The 16,470-nt window shown below is 39.3% G+C and overlaps 1 protein-coding gene across 3 annotated transcripts in view; it reads left to right on the top strand.

Moving 5' to 3' along the window:
- Positions 1-15,051, top strand: part of IPO8 (importin 8) — a 64,956-nt gene extending 49,905 nt beyond the window's left edge. For 2 of the 3 annotated variants that reach the window (XM_078075836.1, XM_078075837.1), the window contains 5 exons: positions 46-266; positions 1,470-1,675; positions 4,000-4,200; positions 4,732-4,902; positions 13,096-15,051. In XM_078075836.1, coding sequence (XP_077931962.1) covers positions 46-266; positions 1,470-1,675; positions 4,000-4,200; positions 4,732-4,902; positions 13,096-13,193 — 897 coding nt within the window. In that variant the 3' untranslated portion in view covers positions 13,194-15,051. The remainder of the gene's footprint in view (positions 1-45; positions 267-1,469; positions 1,676-3,999; positions 4,201-4,731; positions 4,903-13,095) is intronic. The other variant, XM_036115218.2, reaches the window with a different exon arrangement.
- The last annotated feature ends 1,419 nt before the right edge of the window (positions 15,052-16,470 follow it).

Genomic DNA, 16,470 nt, shown 5'->3' with positions numbered 1-16,470 from the left:
GTTTCTGTGTATATGGTTGACTCTTTTTTTCATTTTTTCCTCTAGTGCATTCCACTCTTTGTTCAACTTGTTTTGGAGAGATTAACCCGAGGAGTCAAAACTAGTGAGCTCCGTACCATGTGTCTTCAGGTTGCAATTGCTGCCTTGTACTACAATCCTGATTTGCTGCTACATACTTTAGAACAAATTCAATTGCCTCACAACCCTGGACCTATAACTGTACAGTTTATAAATCAGTGGATGAATGATACAGATTGTTTTCTTGGGTATGTGTCTTTTGGATTTTACACTACATTTCTGTTTCTGGAAAGTTGACTTTTAAAAGTGTATAATAGCATATAGAAAGATAATTTTCATTTTTAAGAATATTTAGTGTATTAACATAATATTTACTTTTTGGAAAGAATGCAGTCTCTGAAAATTAGTTATAGCCTATCCCTACTTGTTTTTGACTTATGTGCTAGCAGTATATCTTGAGGCTACAAGAATTAAGTGTCCATCTGGTTCCATGACTATTGTCTATAGGCAAAAACATTCTCAATGGGGTCAGGTTTCTAAGGAAAATGCCAGTTTGGTAAAGATGTCTTGTCCCAGGATATTGAACCCTGCAGATCTCACGGGAGCTTGTTCTCAAATATGAGGTCAGAAAGAAGGATTGTTCGTTGTAGCCCAGGTGCTGGCCCAGTGGGAGAGTGTGTCTTTATGTGAAGTACTCTCCTAGTTTGTTTTTGAACTTAGGAAAAGTGAGATGCCAAGTAGTAGGTACATGCCCTCCTCCAGTGACTGAACACCTCTTCGTGACTGTTATGCTAGAATTTCAGCTCTAACGATGGCTTACTGGGAGTGTTATACCAAATACAGTAGTCTTGCCATTCTTAATATTTTTAAACCACTTAGAAGAAACAGAAAAATGTATATAATGTATACTGGTCAAACTTTTTTCCTTCAGAATCAGATTTTTCTTATCCTATGTTAAAGCAGAGAACATTTAATGGATTTAGTTAGAGCCATCAAGTTCACCTTATTATATGCTGAGTTTCTGAATAGGTTTTGGCACCTGCAGTTTTCGTACAGTATATATGTTAAGAAACCTTGTAGACCAATCTAATGCAGAAGACAGAGTCTAAATTTTTCCTTTTTCCTGTTGGTTAGGAATTTCATGCTGTCAAATACAGGTATTGCTTTAATAGAACTTGTATGCCAAGGCCCAGATATAGCATTCATATCAATCATAAATTGATATTATATCAAGATTCACCATATTAATTACAGACTTCTGTAGTGCTTTGATGATAATTGGTTTTTACAAAACTTGATTTATGTAGGATTTCATATGGTACAAAAGGGGGGGGATACCTCTGTATAATTCTATTGAATGAACCCTAAAATATTACCTTGGCCATTTTTTCTTGTAGTTTCTTCCCCTATCCTCATTTCTCATGAGCACTTTTTTTCTTTGTAATTTGTAGGCATCATGACCGGAAGATGTGTATAATAGGACTGAGTATCCTTTTGGAACTGCAAAATCGACCTCCTGCAGTAGATGCCGTAGTGGGACAGATTGTACCCTCAATTCTTTTCCTTTTCCTTGGCTTGAAGCAGGTCTGTGCTACCAGGCAACTGGTAAACCGCGAAGATCGCTCAAAAGTGGAGAAAGCTGATATGGAAGAAAACGGTAAAGTCTTCTAATTGCAATGAGTGCTAGAATTGATTTTGATTTGAGCGTGCATTTTTTTTTTTTAATTTTAGTCTATTTGGAGTCATTAAACAGAGTTACATTTGGCTTGTTGCACATTTAACAAATACTTTGGGGTGGGTTTACATCTCCTGTGATGTAAATTTAGATTTGTTCACTTTCTGACATGTAAGTAATTATTGAACTTAATGTTGTTACACCCTGGGAAATACAGATGCATTTATAACAGAATCAGATGGTTTTGATCATAAGTTAGCAACCAGTTATTTCATTTTCTTGTTTGTGCCGACAGTGTCAGTGAAATCAGCAACATGAATTAAATGAACCATTAGTTAAGAGCAGAAGTGTCAGCCTAGCAGATTAATAGAGAGTGCTGGATATGTTTTTTTTTTTAATGGTTCTTAAACTATATTTGGGAGATGCTTACGGTTTATGTATTAATAAATTTAGAATAAAGTATACAAATGAGGGTTATTTGCTTAACTGAGAGTCAGAATAAGATTGTTAGAGTCAAGGATATTAGATCTTTATTTTATTTAATGATACTGCAAAAAACTACTTACTTGGGCCCAGGAAGTAACATTATCCAACACCAAATGGAGTTTTTCCTCTTCTGGTTAAAAACAGACATTTCTTTAAATGAGAAAAATCAGAACTTATCATGGAAAACATACATCTTTATTTTTGATGCTAAATTCTATGATTTTGGCGACTGTAGATTTAAAATACTTTACATTTAATTGGCATCATCCTGGTTTGTTCATGTACAAGGAATGGTACCATTCCCTGACCCCTAAAACTGAGCACATCTTCTGATCTAATTTTTCTTTCTTTCTCTCTCTCAAAATAAAATTTAAAAGAGAGAGAGCATGTGCATGTGTGCTGGGGGGAGGGGCAGAGGTAGAGGGAAAATCGTAAGCAGGCTCCTTGCCCAGCGTGGAGCCTGATGTGGGGCTCAATCTCTCAACCCTGAGATCATGACCTGAACTGAAATCAAGAGTCGGACACTTAACCAACTGAGCCACCCAGGCTCAAACAAAAAAAATTTGTTTTTCTGAATACCACGTAGAACTTTTGCAGTAATGCTTCTTTATTAGAAGGGTTTTGTTTTTTGCTAAGTGTAGGCCAACAATTACAGAATTCCTTTTTTCAGAATGTTATAATGTTCTAATTTTTTTGTTTTGTAAACTGTTGGTTTATAACTAATATGACTGACTTGAGAAAAAATTTTCTAGTACTTTCCCAGATTTTCCTGTTGAATTTCCACTGAAGTATAGAATGATTAATTAGGAAAGGTATTTCTTGCTCTCTTTGTAATTATACCTTTGCCATATATATATATACATACATACATAATGATCAAAACTAGGGTTTCTTGCCTTACCCCTAAACTGCTTCACAGTTTAATTCAGGTGCTTCAGTGTGGTATGTTTTATAGAACTGTTTTTGGAGTAATATTGCCTAGTTTGGGTTTACTCTAGGTCTTTCCCTCTTAGGTTGATTTTGTTCTGCATTTACTGTCTTCTGGTTATTTACAGTACTGGGCTAACTGCTTAAAACAGATTGGCACTGAAAATAAAACAATCCATGATGATATATAATTCAGCTTTCAACTTTGCACCCCACATGTAGCTAATTTTTATTTCTGTATTTTTCTGTTTCTGTTAGCAGAAATGATCTCATTTGAGCACTTCTAAGCAGTTCATAATCAATTTAGGTAACTGTTAAGAGACCATAACATTCTTGGGGCGCCTGGGTGGCTCAGTCGTTAAGTGTCTGCCTTTGGCTCAGGTCATGATCCCAGGGTCCTGGGATTGAGCCCCGCATCAGGCTCCCTGCTCAGGGGGAAGCCTGCTTCTCCCTCTCCCACTCCCCCTGCTTATGTTCCCTCTCTCGCTGTGTCTCTCTTTGTCAAATAAATAAAATCTTAAAAAAAAATAAAAAGAGACCAGATTCTCAATGGGAGGTCATTGTTATTTAAAACACATGCACTGACCATACACTTGTCTTTTTTTTTTTTTTGACAGAAAAGTCAATTTGGGACTCTGTGATTAAATAGCATTTTTGTATTAAAGAGTATGAGGCAGCCATAGCAAAACAGTAGTAATGTCCAGCAGACTTTAGATTTAGGGATACTTGGAAATTGTTTTTAGTGAGGAGGATAAAGTCATTTTCAATTAAGCAAACTACGATAAAGGTTTATTTTTAGAATTTCATGTAAAAATAGGTGGCAATTTTTCCATTTCCAGAATGTTTTGTCCTTTTGTGTTTTCATTCCTCTTAAATAATTAATGGATTCACAGAGGAGATTTCAAGTGATGAAGAGGAGACAAACGTAATCGCTCAAGCAATGCAGTCAAATAACGGAAGAGGTGAAGAGGAGGAGGATGATGATGACTGGGATGAAGAAGTATTGGAAGAAACTGCCCTTGAGGGATTCAGCACTCCACTTGACCTTGACAACAGTGTGGATGAATATCAGTTTTTTACACAAGCTCTGCTAAGTATGTCTTTACTCCCTAACTCTTCAGATATTTTCTCTAAAGTCTATCTTAATTTCCTTCAGTTAGAAGTTGGTTTAGATGTTAAATTTGGTTTTAGTTGTGTTGAGTTTGTGGTAAGCTGTCCACATGGAAAAACCTGGGAGGCTTAGGGGCTGGTTTTGCCTAAAGCACCAATTTGAGTTCTTGGTGTGGGAGCAGTATTGAAGCTGCAGGTACTCTGAGAAGCTGGAGGAAAATGGCAGCACCTGAGTAGAGGTGTGTGCCAAGATCTGGAATTTAGGGAGCATAGGAAGAGAATGGCGAAGGAGACAGAGACCTGGGTGAAGCAGAGATTGGCAATGTGTTAACCATCCTCTGATAGTCCCACGTGGTTGGATACAGAGTGCATATTTTTGTTTTGTAAACTGTGGGTTTATAAAAATAATCCTTTGCTGGAGTAAGTTTTACCACCTTGTGTTTGTTATGGTGGTGTACTCTTTGTCTCTTACTGTCTGCAGTCATCCCATCGTACTTTTATTGTCATGTCACTAGACTCTCTTTCTTCTTCTACACCCGCCTCCCCCGCCCCACCCCCCCATGCAACAGCCGTGCAGAATCGGGATGCTGCCTGGTACCAGCTCCTCATGGCACCGCTCAGTGAGGACCAGAGGAGGGCGCTGCAGGAGGTGTACACCCTGGCAGAGCACCGGAGGACCGTGGCAGGTCAGCTCACCACATCTCCACACTGGAGTGCACACGTCCACGTGCCCACAGTCAGCCTTGTTCATGTGTTTTGTGGCACCTGAAGGCGGTTTTAAAAATTGTTACAGGCCACCCTTTCAGGATAATAACGAATTATTGTATGATTTTTAAAAATTTTCTTTTTAATCACTTGTGATATCTTAGCTCTGCAAAATCCCGTGCATTAATATGTGTCTTTTAGTGGTGGTGTTATTCATGAGTACTTACCCTATATTTTAGAGCCCAAGTTAAGACATAAAGGTGAGGATGCATCTTGCTGAGGGAGAGTTAGTCAGTTGGATCACCCATCTAAACATCTTAATCCCAGATAGACTGAAGGTACTTCATGAGTTCTTGCAAGGACCTTGTCTTCCTGGAAATGAAACACTCTTCATTTCTTTTTGCTGGGCTTTACATGTTGGTGATTCTTGTTGATTTTCAGTTTTTTGACCTGGAGAAATTATTTTATTATTGTAGTCACTCCTAGAAAACCAATGGAAAAGATTTTGTACTTACAAAAATATTTTAGTGGAAAACATCATGGAACAGGCCCCTGGGACTTAGAGCCTAAGTTCTTCTGTATGGACTTCAGTTTTCAGCCCTGTGTAGTGTCAGTCCCTGATAGGAGAATTCTGGGCACACTTCCAGCAGTAGACTATGGAACTATTTATTAAAACACAACTTTGAGACTGTTTTCATTTTGCTTATTTTTACCTCCCCCATCTCAACTTCCAGTAAAGTCTTTTTAGCAGTTTTTCTGTGATAGCAAACATAACTACTTACTTACATAGTCCTGTTAAAGGTTAATGCTCAGGGACTTCGGGGGGAGATGACAGAGCAGGAAGACCCTACACTCACCTCATCTCACAGATACAACTACATAACACTCACATCAGGGTAAATAACCCAGAGAATGACTCAAAGACTGGCAGAACAGACTCCACAACAAAATGTAGAGAAGAGTCCACATCAAAGAGGATAGGAAGGGTGGAGATGCAGTGGGGAGCAAAACGGACCATGGGTCTGTCCACTAGTGGGAGGGACCTGCAAGCATGGAGAGGGGAGAGAAACAGACTGTCATACTGTGAGCCTGCATGCAAATGTGGCTTTGAAAAACAGAGGGGCTAAATTTCATGAATTCTTACAACCAGTGTGACTTACAGCCTAGAACTTTAAAAAAGCAGGTTCAGTTCCGGGAGAGCCTTGAGGGCTATAGAAAACTGAGTTCCCACCCCCACCGCACAAGAAACAGCCTACAGAGATAGAGCATAGTGGCAGCACTTTGAAAAAGGCCTGGGGCTTACAGGAGGGAGATTTATTTACTAATCTCAAAGTATGTCCCAGAGGGATAGAGATTACTGGAAGACTCCACCAGGAACAAAGTTGCTGGTGGGTGCCGTTCCCCTTCCTTACCCCCCTCTCCCCCGCCCTCCAGCATAAACACTCAGATACCTGCAGGAGCTAGCCTAGAGCTGGCATTCACTACCTAGCTTGCTTACATTATGCACCCAGCCTTTTCAGCGGGGCCTGCCTCAGGCCTGGTGCTGTGGGTCCCCTTCCCCAGAAGACTAGTGCAAACCTTGTCAACACTGTGTCTCTCCACTGTGCACGTTGTGGGGTCTCAGTCCCAGCAGCGGTGGCCAGTCTTATTAAAACTGTGCACCCTGCCTGTGTGTGCCTTGTGGATTGGCCTGGTCTCAGAGACGGAGACACATCTCCTCTGGCAGAGGACCAGTGCCACGTTGTTAAAACTGCATGCTCCACCCATTACTTTCAAGACAAGATATGTAGCTGAATTTCCTAACAGAAACAAACACAGAAAGTTAGACAAAATGAAGAGACAGAGGAATGTGTCCCAAATAAAAGAGCAGGACAAAACAATAGCAAGACACCTAAGCAAAACAGAGATAAGTAATATGCCTGATAGAGAATTTAAAGTAACCACCATAAAGATACTTACTGGACTTGAGAAAACAGTGGAAGATTTCAGTGAGATCTTTAACAGAGAAAACACTGAAAAAGAACCAATCAGAGATGAAGAACATGATAATTGAAATTAAAAATACACTAAATGGAACAAGTAGCGGACTAGGGGAAGCAGAACGGATTAGCAACCTGGAGGACAGAGTGATGGAAAGTAATCAAGTTGAGCAGGTGAGGGGAAAACAAATTCTGTAAAATGAAAACTTAGGGAACTCAGTGTCCCCCTCAGGCATAATAACATTTGCTCATAGGGATCCCAGGAAAAGGAGAGAGGAAAGGGGGCAGAAAATTTATTTGAAGAAATAATAGCTGAAAAGTTCCTTAATCTGGAGAAGGAAGTAGAAATCCAGATCCAGGAGGTACAGACATCCCCAAACAAAATCAACCAAAGAAGGTCCATTCCAAGACACATAATAATTACAATGGCAAAAAGTGGTGATAGAGAATTTTAAAAGCAGCCAGAGAAAAGAAGAAAGTTATGTTCAAGGCTACCAGTGGATTTTTCAGCAGAAACTTTGCAGGCCAGACATATTCAAATGCCTGAAGGAAAATATCTGCAACCAAAAATACTCTATCTGGTAAGGCTATTATTCAGAATAGAAGGAGAGATAAAGTGTTTTCCAGACAAAAGTTAAAAGAATTCATGACCACGAAAGCAGCACTACAAGAAATGTTAGTGGAAAACAAAAACCATGAATAATCAAAGTAGGAAGCACAAAAGAAATGAAAATAAGTATATCTGTAAAAACCAGTCAAGGGACTCACAAAGTAAAAGGAAATGAAGTATGACACCATAGACCTAAAATATGGGAGTGGGGGGAGGGACCGGTGTAAAGAATAGGTTCAAACTTAGGTGACCATCAGCTTAATAAAGACTACTATATGGGATGCTTGGGCAGCTCAGTCATTAAGCGTCTGCCTTCGGCTTGGGTCATGATCTCAGGATCCTGGGATCGAGCCCTGCATCGGGCTCCCTGCTCGGCGGGAAGCCTGCTTCTCCCTCTCCCACTCCCCCTTCTTGTGTTCCTGTTCTCGCTGTCTCACTCTCTGTCAAATAAAATCTTTAAAAAAAAGAAAAAAGAGCCCCACATCGGGCTCCCTGCTCGGCAGGAAGCCTTTCTCCCTCTCCCACTCCCCCTGCTTGTGTTCCTGCTCTCGCTCTCTCTCTCTCTCTGTCAAATAAATAAATCTTAAAAAAAAAAAATTCTTTAAAAAAGACTGCTGTATGCAGAATATGTTGTATACAAACCTAATGGTAACCACAAATTAAAAACCACTCTAGATATACCAAAAATAAAGACAAAGGAATCCAAGTAGATCACTAAAGAAAGCCAACTTATGGGGAGAGGAGAGCAAGGGAAGAAAGGAATGGAGAAGAACCTCCAAAACAACCAAAACCAAGTAACAAAATGGCAGTAAATACATACCTATAAATAACTACTATGAATGCAAATGGACTAAATTCTCCAGTCAAAAGACAAAGGGTGATGGAATGGATAAAAAAACAAGACCCATATATATGCTGTGTAGAAGAGACTCATTTCAGACCTAAAGACACATGGAGACTGAAAGTGAAGGAATGGAAAAACAGTTATCGTGAAAAGAAAGGGAGGGTAGCAATACTTAATATTGGACAAACTAGACCTTAAAACAAACATTGTTACAAGAGACAAAGAAGGACCTACCTAATCATAAAGGGAACAATCTAACAAGAGGATATAACAATTTTAAATATTTATGTACCTGCCATGGGAGCTCCCAAATATATAAAGCAGCTATTAATGAACAAAGAAAGTAATCGATAGGAATACAATAATAGGGGACTTTAACACCCCACTTACATCAATGGATAGATCAAAAGAAAATCAAGAAGGAAGTAGTGGCTTTAAAGGACACATTGGATCAGATGGATCTAATAGATATATTCAGAACATTCTATCCTAAAACAGCAGTGTGCACATGGAACATTCTCCATAATACATCACATGTTAGGTCACAAAGCAAGTCTCAACAAATTAAAAAAAGTTATACCATGCATCTTTTCTGAACACAACACTATGAAAGTAGAAATCAACCACAAGAAAAAACCTGGAAAGAACACAAATACATGGAGATTAAATAACATGCTGGTAAACAATGAATGATTTCTTGGTCGACCCAAAGAAGAAATTTAAAAAAGATACATGTAAACAAATGAAAATGGAAGCACAATGGTCACAAAAGCCATTCTAAGAAGGAAGTTTATAGCAGCAACACAGGCCTACCTCAAGAATCAAGAAAAATCTTAAACAACCTAACTTACACCTGAGAGAGCAAGAAAAAGAACAAATCCCCAAACCAGGAAAATGAAGGAAATAATGATTAGAGCAGAAATGAATGATACAGAAACTAAAATATAGAACAGATCAATGAAATCAGGAGCTGGTTCTCTGAAAAGATCAACAAAACTGACAAACCTTTAGATTCATAGAGAGAGAGAGAGAGGACTCAAACAAAATCATAAATGGAAGAGAAATAACAACCAAAACCACAGAAATACAAAGGATTGTAAGAGAATGGTACAAAAAATTATATGCCAACAAATTGGATAACCTAGAAGAAATGGATAAATTCCTAGGAACACACAATCTCCCCAGACTGAACCAGCAAGAAACAGAATATTTGAACAGACTAATTATCAACAATGAAATTGAATCAGTAATCAAAAGACTCCCAACAAACAACAGTCCAGGACCAGGTGGCTTCACAGGTGAATTTTAACCAAACATTTAAAGAAGAGTTAATACCTGTTCTTAAACTTTTCCAAAAAATAGAAGAGGAAGAAAAATTTCCAAATTCATTCTATGAAGCCAACATTACTCTGATACCAAAATGAAATAAAGGTACCACAAAAAAAGAGAACTACAAGGCCAATATCTCTGATGAACATAGATGCAAAAATCATCAACAAAGTATTATTAGCACATTAAATCCAACAATACATTAGAAAAAATAATTTACCACAGTCAAGTGGGATTTATTCCCAGGATGCAAGAGTGGTTCAGTATTCACAAATCAATCAGTGGCATACATTACATCAGTAAGAGAAAGGATAAAAACCATATGATCATTTCATTAGATGCAGAAAAAGCATTTGACAAAGTACAACATCCATTCATAATAATAACCCTCAACAAAGTTGTTGCAGATGGAACAGAGCTCAACATAATAAAGACTCTGTATGAAAAACCCACAGCTAACATCATACTCAATGGTGAAAAAGTGAGAGCTTTTCCCATAAGGTCAAGAACAAGACAATGATGTCCACTCTCACCACTTTTATTCAACATAGTACTGGAAGTTCTAGCCACAGCAATCATGCAAGAAAAAGGAATAAAAGACATCCAAATTGGTGAGGAGGAAGTAAAACTTTCACTATTTGCAGATGACATGAGACCATATATATATATATATGGAAAACTCTAAAGACTCCATCAAAAAATTACTAGAACTGATAAATGAATTCAGTAAGATCACAGGATACAAAATCAATGTACAGAAAACCTAATAATGAAGTAGCAGCAAGAGAAATTAAGAAAACAATCCCATTTACAATTGCACCAAAAAGAACAAAATACCTAGGAATAAACTTAACCAAGGAGGTAAAAGACCTGTACTTTGAAAAGTATAAAACATTAATGAAAGTATTTGAAGATGACACAAACAAATGGAAAGACACTCCATGCTCATGGATTGGAAGAATTACTATTGTTAAAATGTCCATACTACCTAAAGCAGTCTCCGTTTTTTTTTTTTTTTTTTAAGATTTTATTTATTTACTTTTTCCTTTTTGCTTACTGTTGTACTTCTGGTTCTTTTTTTTTTATTATTATGTTAATCACCATACATCATTAGTTTTTGATGTAGTGTTCCATGATTCATTGTTTGCATATAACACCCAGTGCTCCATGCAGTACGTGCCCTCTTTAATACCCATCACCAGGCTGACCCATCCCCCCACCCACCTCCCCTCTAGAACCCTCAGTTTGTTTCTCAGAGTCCATAGTCTCTCATGGTTCGTCTCCCCCTCCGACTTCCCCACCTTCATTCTTCCCTTCCCTTCTTTTTAACATATAATGTATTATTTGTTTCAGAGGTACAGGTCTGTTATTCAACAGTCTTACACAATTCAGAGCACTCACCATAGCACATACCCTCCCCAATGTCTATCACCCAGCTATCCCATCCCTCCCACCCCCCACCACTCCAGCAACCCTCAGTTTGTTTATTTGACAGAGAGAGACACAGCAAGAGAGGGAACACAAGCACGGGGAGTGGGAGAGGGAGAAGCAGGCCTCCCGCTGAGCAGGGAGCCCAATGCCGGGCTCGATCCCAGGACCCTGGGACCACGACCTGAGTCGAAGGCAGATGCCTAATGACTGAGCCACCCAGGCGCCCCAAGCAATTTACAGATTTAATGCAATCCCTATCAAAATACCATCAGCATTTTTCACAAAACTAGGAAAAACAATCTTAAAATTTGTATAGAACCACAAAAGACTCCAAGTAGTCAAAGCAGTCTTGAAAAAGAAGAACAAAACTGGAGGTATCACAATTCCAGATTTCAAGGTATACTACAAAGCTGTAGTAATTAAAACAGTATGGTACTGGCACAAAAATAGACACACAGATCAATGGAACAGAACAGAGAGCGTAGAAATGGACCCACAATTATATGGTAATTAATATATGACAAAGGAGGCAAGAATATGCAATGGAAAAGAGTCTCTTCAACAGTGGTTTTGGGAAAACCTGACCATTTTCTTAAACCATACACAAAAATAAGCTCAAAACGGATTAAGGACATAAATGTGAGCTCTGGAACCATAAACTGCTAGAAGAGAGCAAAGGCAGTAATTTCTCTGACATCGGCCATAACAACATCTTTCTAGATAGGTCTCCTGAGGTAGGGAAACAAAAACAAAATAAACTGTTGGGACTACATCATAGTGAAAAGCTTCTGCACAGTAAAGGAAACAACCAGCAAAACTAAAAGAACCTATGGAATGGGAGAAGAGATTTGCAAATGACAGCCCAATAAGGGGTTAGTAGCCAAAATATATAAAGAACTTATACAACTCAACAGCCAAAAAACAATCCAATTAAAAAATGGGCAGAAGACACGAATAGACATTTGTCTAAAGACATACAGATGGCCAACAGACATGTGAAAATATGCTCAACATCACTCATCATAGAGAAATGCAAATCAAAACCACAATGAAATATCACCTCACACCTGTCAGGAAATCAACAACACAAGAAACAAGTGCTGGTGAGGATGTGGAGAAAAAGGAACCCTTGTACTTTTGAAAGAAATGCAAGTTAGAAATGCGGAATTTGGAAATTCCACTGTGGAAGACAGTATGGAGGTTCCCCAAAAAGTTAGAACTACCATGTGATCCAGTAATTGCACTACTGGGCATTTACCCAAAGAATACAAAAACACTAATTTGAAGAGATAGATGTACCCCTATATTTACTGCAGCATTATATACAATAGCCAAATTATGGAAAGAGCCCAGGTGTCTTTCGGTAGATGAATGGATAAAGAAGATTGTGTGTGTGTGTGTGTGTGTGTGTGTGTATACACAATGGAATATTATTCAGCTATAAATAAGAATGAAATCCTGTCATTTGTAACAGTATGGATGGATCTAGAGAGTATAATGCTAAGCAAATAAGCCAGTCAGATAAAGACAAATACCGTATGATCTCACTCCTATGTGGAATTTAAGAAACAAAACAAATGAACAAAGGGGAAAACAAGAGAGACAAACCAAAAAACTGACTCTTAACTATAGAGAACAAACAGATGGTTAGTTACTAGAGGGGAGGTGGGTGGGGGGAACAGGGGAAATAGGTGAAAGGGTTTAGGAGTACACTTATCTTGATGAGCACTGAGTAATGTATGGAAATGTTGAATCACTATATGGTACACCTGCAACTAATATAACACTGTATGTTGTTAAGTACACTAGAATTGAAACAAAAAAAGGGGAATGCTCATTTGGGCAAAATAACTAATATCATGAGTCACATGCCTTCACAATGCTAAGTATAAAGAAATCTAGCTCATTTGAGGTTATTTCCAACTTTGTCACCTTAAATACTCTTCTCCCCCCCCCCCCCCTTTCTCTTGGCAAATGCTAGAGGCAAAGAAGAAGATTGAACAACAGGGAGGCTTCACCTTTGAAAACAAAGGAGTCCTCTCCGCATTTAACTTTGGGACTGTGCCCAGCAACAACTGAAAGAGGGAACATCAGCCTACCAAATGTCATCACTACATTTTACTTCACCAGGGGAATGTGAAGGTCAAGGGGAGGGACAGAGTGGGCTGTGCCAGTTAACTCTGGCATTAGGCAGCACTTTTATCCACTGCCTCTTCCGCTTTGACCTTTCTCCCCCCGAAATATATATTCTCAGCAGCTACTGTAATGTATGAAATTCAAGGAAAACAAAATCAGCGGACTGAAAAGGACAAATCATATTCTCCAAAGGACGAATGACCAAGGTGGTTTTAGAGGACTGAATTGAATTGCACGTCTCAGGTTTTTGCCATGCAGAATCAGTGGATTTATGCGGATAACAGTGCCTTCTGTTGTACATGAATTATCTGAAAAATTTTTTTGGAGTGCATTGCAATTTTTTTTAAAGCATAAAACATATTTCTAGATATAATGTAAACCTTGGCTATATGTTGACTTATTCTGCATTTTACTATGTGAATTTACTGTTAGGCAGTTAGCTACAAGTCACTCTGGTTTCAAAAACATCACCGCTCCCCTCACTCACCCTGCTGCTGGGGGCTGTCTTCAGGGGTTGTAAAATATGCACTGGCTCTGGTTTTTCATCAGATGTTTTGTGGCTTTCCTAATAAGTGTCTTATTCCCTCTTCCATCATATTTTTGAGCCCAGAAAGAGGTGGTATTTTTTTTTGGAGTCAGCAAATATGAATATAAATTTCATTTATAATGTGGTAAGTTCAGGACTCAAAAGTTTCTTGGCAGCAACTGGCAGGAACTCTTTAGTCACTGGAATTAACAGTAAGTCCGAGTGTATTCTGAATCATGTACTTAATTATGTAATGAATTGATAATTATACTAAAGCACATTGAACCCTTAGGAGAAGGGTGCTACATAAGCATGTGGTCTTTCTGGATAGAGGCTTGCATTTTCAACAGTGTATCATTCCAGCTCTGTTGGACCTGGGTCCAAAACATTTTCTAACAAAATTTTTTATCTAGGATAAAGAGCCAAATGAATTTAACTTCTACTTTTCACAATCTGAATTTTCTCCTACCTAATTCATTCTAGCCTTTATTATAGCTAAGTTCAGCTTGTTATATTTTTCACGGGTTGGGATGTTGGTCAGCTGCCCTCTTGGATGGTAATGATGTCTATAGGAAATATTGCAGGTGGAGGTTACGGCCGTTTTTCTGAACAAATTCAAGACTAAAACATGGATCATAGTGTTTTCATACAGTAAAGTGAAAGTGTATTTTCAAAACCTAATGTATTGCTGGACGTGATACAGTTTTCCGTTTTTGTGAAATGTCTGCAGCTTGTATTTCCCCTCAGTGACTGGAGGAATTTTCTCCAGGTGCTTCCTATATTACCATCCCTTGTTAATATTAACTCTTTTTAGAAGTTTAGGTTATTTAAGTAGTTTTTACAGAAGTAGCCTAAGAAGCCATGAGTTTCAGAGTTAAAGGATCCCTCGCTTTCCTCGTCCCTCTTCCCAAGGCATTGCTTTTGAATGTACCAGCTGGCAGAAGAGAAAGATGGCCCTGGGGGACATTTTAGATATCTTAAGCTTTGAAACTCTTCTTATTCTCCCCATGTCCAAAATGGTTTATTTTAACATAAATAATATGCCTTCACACTGGATTGTAAAAGGCATGTGATTTTATTTTTGTGAGGTATTGTCTTCTGCAGTATTAAAGGGAAAGAGATGTTAATGTGTATCATCCTATCTTGTTTTTGAAGCCAGGGTAGTTGTATAATTTTGTTACCAGCAGTGCTAACCTGAATGTGATCTGGTTACCTTGGAAATGCAGGAACTTATATGAATGTACTGTAAAATAAAACACGGACTGATTCCCAGGATTCTGAACCCCTCTGTCTGAAATGTTTTCTGAAATGTGGAGGTGCTTTAAGCAGGTGATCAAAATCCATCAGTATGTTTTCTTGATTTTGGGGGGAGGTGGAACAAGGTAGCTGTTGGCTTGGGAGGGTAAGGGTTCATCAGGAGAAGCTAGAGTGGAGAGTGGTTGGGAGCTAGGGCCTATCTCATAAATTGTGGTGTCCAAATGAGAAAGACAGATGCTCTGAAAAAGCAAAAGTCATTAAAGCCACATCAGGACCTTGAAGGAAAATAAAAAAGGGGCTGGAAATAGAGCCATTTTCTGATTGACTTCTCCTAATCTAATGACAGCCTAAGTTGAGTGGAATGGGGACTTCCAGGAAAGATGGCAGGGTAGAAAGATCCTTAGCTCACCTACTCCCATGGCTACACCTAGATGAAACCCACATCAGTGTAAATGAGAGAACAACCCAAAGACGGGCAGAACAGACTCTCCACTGCTAAATATAGAGAAGAGGCCACTTCAAAGAGAGTAGGAAGGGCAAGATGCAGTTGGAAACCAAACTGCCCCTCAAAACTGATCATGGGAGGGAAGGACACCTCAGGCATGGATAAAGACTAGTAGACCCCATGCCAGGCACCCCAGGCATGGAGGACCCACAATGGGAAGACTAATCCCCATAACATTTGCCTTTGAAAACCAGAGGGACTTTGTAAGTTTTTACAGACAATGGGGCTCAACATTGGGAACTTTAAAAATCAGCAGGCTCAGCTCAGACAGCAAGAGGGCAAGAGGAAACGGAGTCCCCACGCTTAACGAGCATAGCAAACAACCCCACTGAGATGTGGCGTAGAAGCAGCAGTTTAACAAATGTCCAGGGTGGGGCGCCTGGGTGGCTCAGTTGGTTAAGCGACTGCCTTCGGCTCAGGTCATGATCCTGGAGTCTCAGGATCGAGTCCCGCATCGGGCTCCCTGCTCGGCGGGGGGTCTGCTTCTCCCTCTGACCCTCCCCCCTCTCATGTGCTCTCTCTCATTCTCTCTCTCTCAAATAAATAAATAAAATCTTAAAAAAACAAACAAACAAAAAAACCCCACAAATGTCCAGGGTGTACAGGAAGCTATATTTACTAATCTCAGGATGTGTGCTGGAGGGGCAGGGATCTTTAGGATATTTCTCCAAGAACAAAAGAGCTTGCAGGCACCATTTCTCTCACCTGGCCCCTAGTCTAGATAACATGCACACCTGCAGGAACCAGCACAGCATGAACACTCTCCACCTAGCTTTGCTAACAAATGCACCCATTCCTCCAACCTACACTCAGAAGTCCATCCAAAGCAGTGCCACAAGCTTGGTAGTATGAAAGCAGCCCCAACAGGGGCCAGCACCACCCCAAAATGACTCCTGCCCTGAGGGGAGGGGAAGAAAGCCACACATACCAGT

Source organism: Halichoerus grypus, chromosome 6 (assembly GCF_964656455.1).
Source record: "Halichoerus grypus chromosome 6, mHalGry1.hap1.1, whole genome shotgun sequence".
In the NCBI taxonomy this organism is placed as follows: Eukaryota; Metazoa; Chordata; class Mammalia; order Carnivora; family Phocidae; genus Halichoerus; species Halichoerus grypus.
This window is presented reverse-complemented; position numbering and strand designations above follow the sequence as displayed.